At 41.4% G+C, this 544-nt stretch overlaps 1 protein-coding gene across 1 annotated transcript in view; it reads right to left on the bottom strand.

The window, feature by feature from the left end:
* Positions 1-265: 265 nt before the first annotated feature.
* Positions 266-544, bottom strand: part of LOC104404811 (golgin subfamily B member 1-like) — a 39,895-nt gene continuing 39,616 nt past the window's right edge. Inside the window, exon 32 of the mRNA XM_010013338.1 lies at positions 266-417. Coding sequence (XP_010011640.1) covers positions 266-417 — 152 coding nt within the window. The remainder of the gene's footprint in view (positions 418-544) is intronic.

The raw sequence follows: 544 nt of genomic DNA, 5'->3' as shown, positions 1-544 counted from the left end.
AGCAGTTTCTTTATAGGGCAGAGGGAAATATTTTCTCCTTAGCAAATATAATATTCCACTGTTAAAGAGTGATTCAAGTCAACTTTGGAGCAACTGTGATATACACACATTTCTCTTTAGAAGCTCAAGATTCATGTAGTGTAACGAGAATATATACAACTGTGTCCAGTGCATAGCTTAACAGCAGCATGTGAAAAGTCTATAATCTTGAATTGGCACACCACTACCTACAGGGAAATAAGTTACCCAAGAAAATGCAGTGTATTCAGAGAACACCCGTGAGGCACAGTAAAACAACAAGATGTAGCGTAACCAGGTACGTGAGGAATAAATAGCGGGATTTTGCTCTGGAGGTCAGCAGCTTAGAACAGTAAAGACTTCGTCCTCGAAGCCATCTTCGGATGGAAAGGGCTCCTCCTTTCATCTGGTTAGGAAACAAAAAGCATCCCATAAGTAATCATGAATACAAATGAAAGGAAGTTCCACTGCAACTTGGATTCCTGAGCCTCTCTAAACCTTTTGCTGCCAGTGCAGCAACGGGTGC

The sequence above is a fragment of the Nestor notabilis genome, unplaced genomic scaffold (genome assembly GCF_000696875.1).
Source record: "Nestor notabilis isolate BGI_N333 unplaced genomic scaffold, ASM69687v1 scaffold8424, whole genome shotgun sequence".
Classification (NCBI taxonomy): Eukaryota; Metazoa; Chordata; class Aves; order Psittaciformes; family Psittacidae; genus Nestor; species Nestor notabilis.
This window is presented reverse-complemented; position numbering and strand designations above follow the sequence as displayed.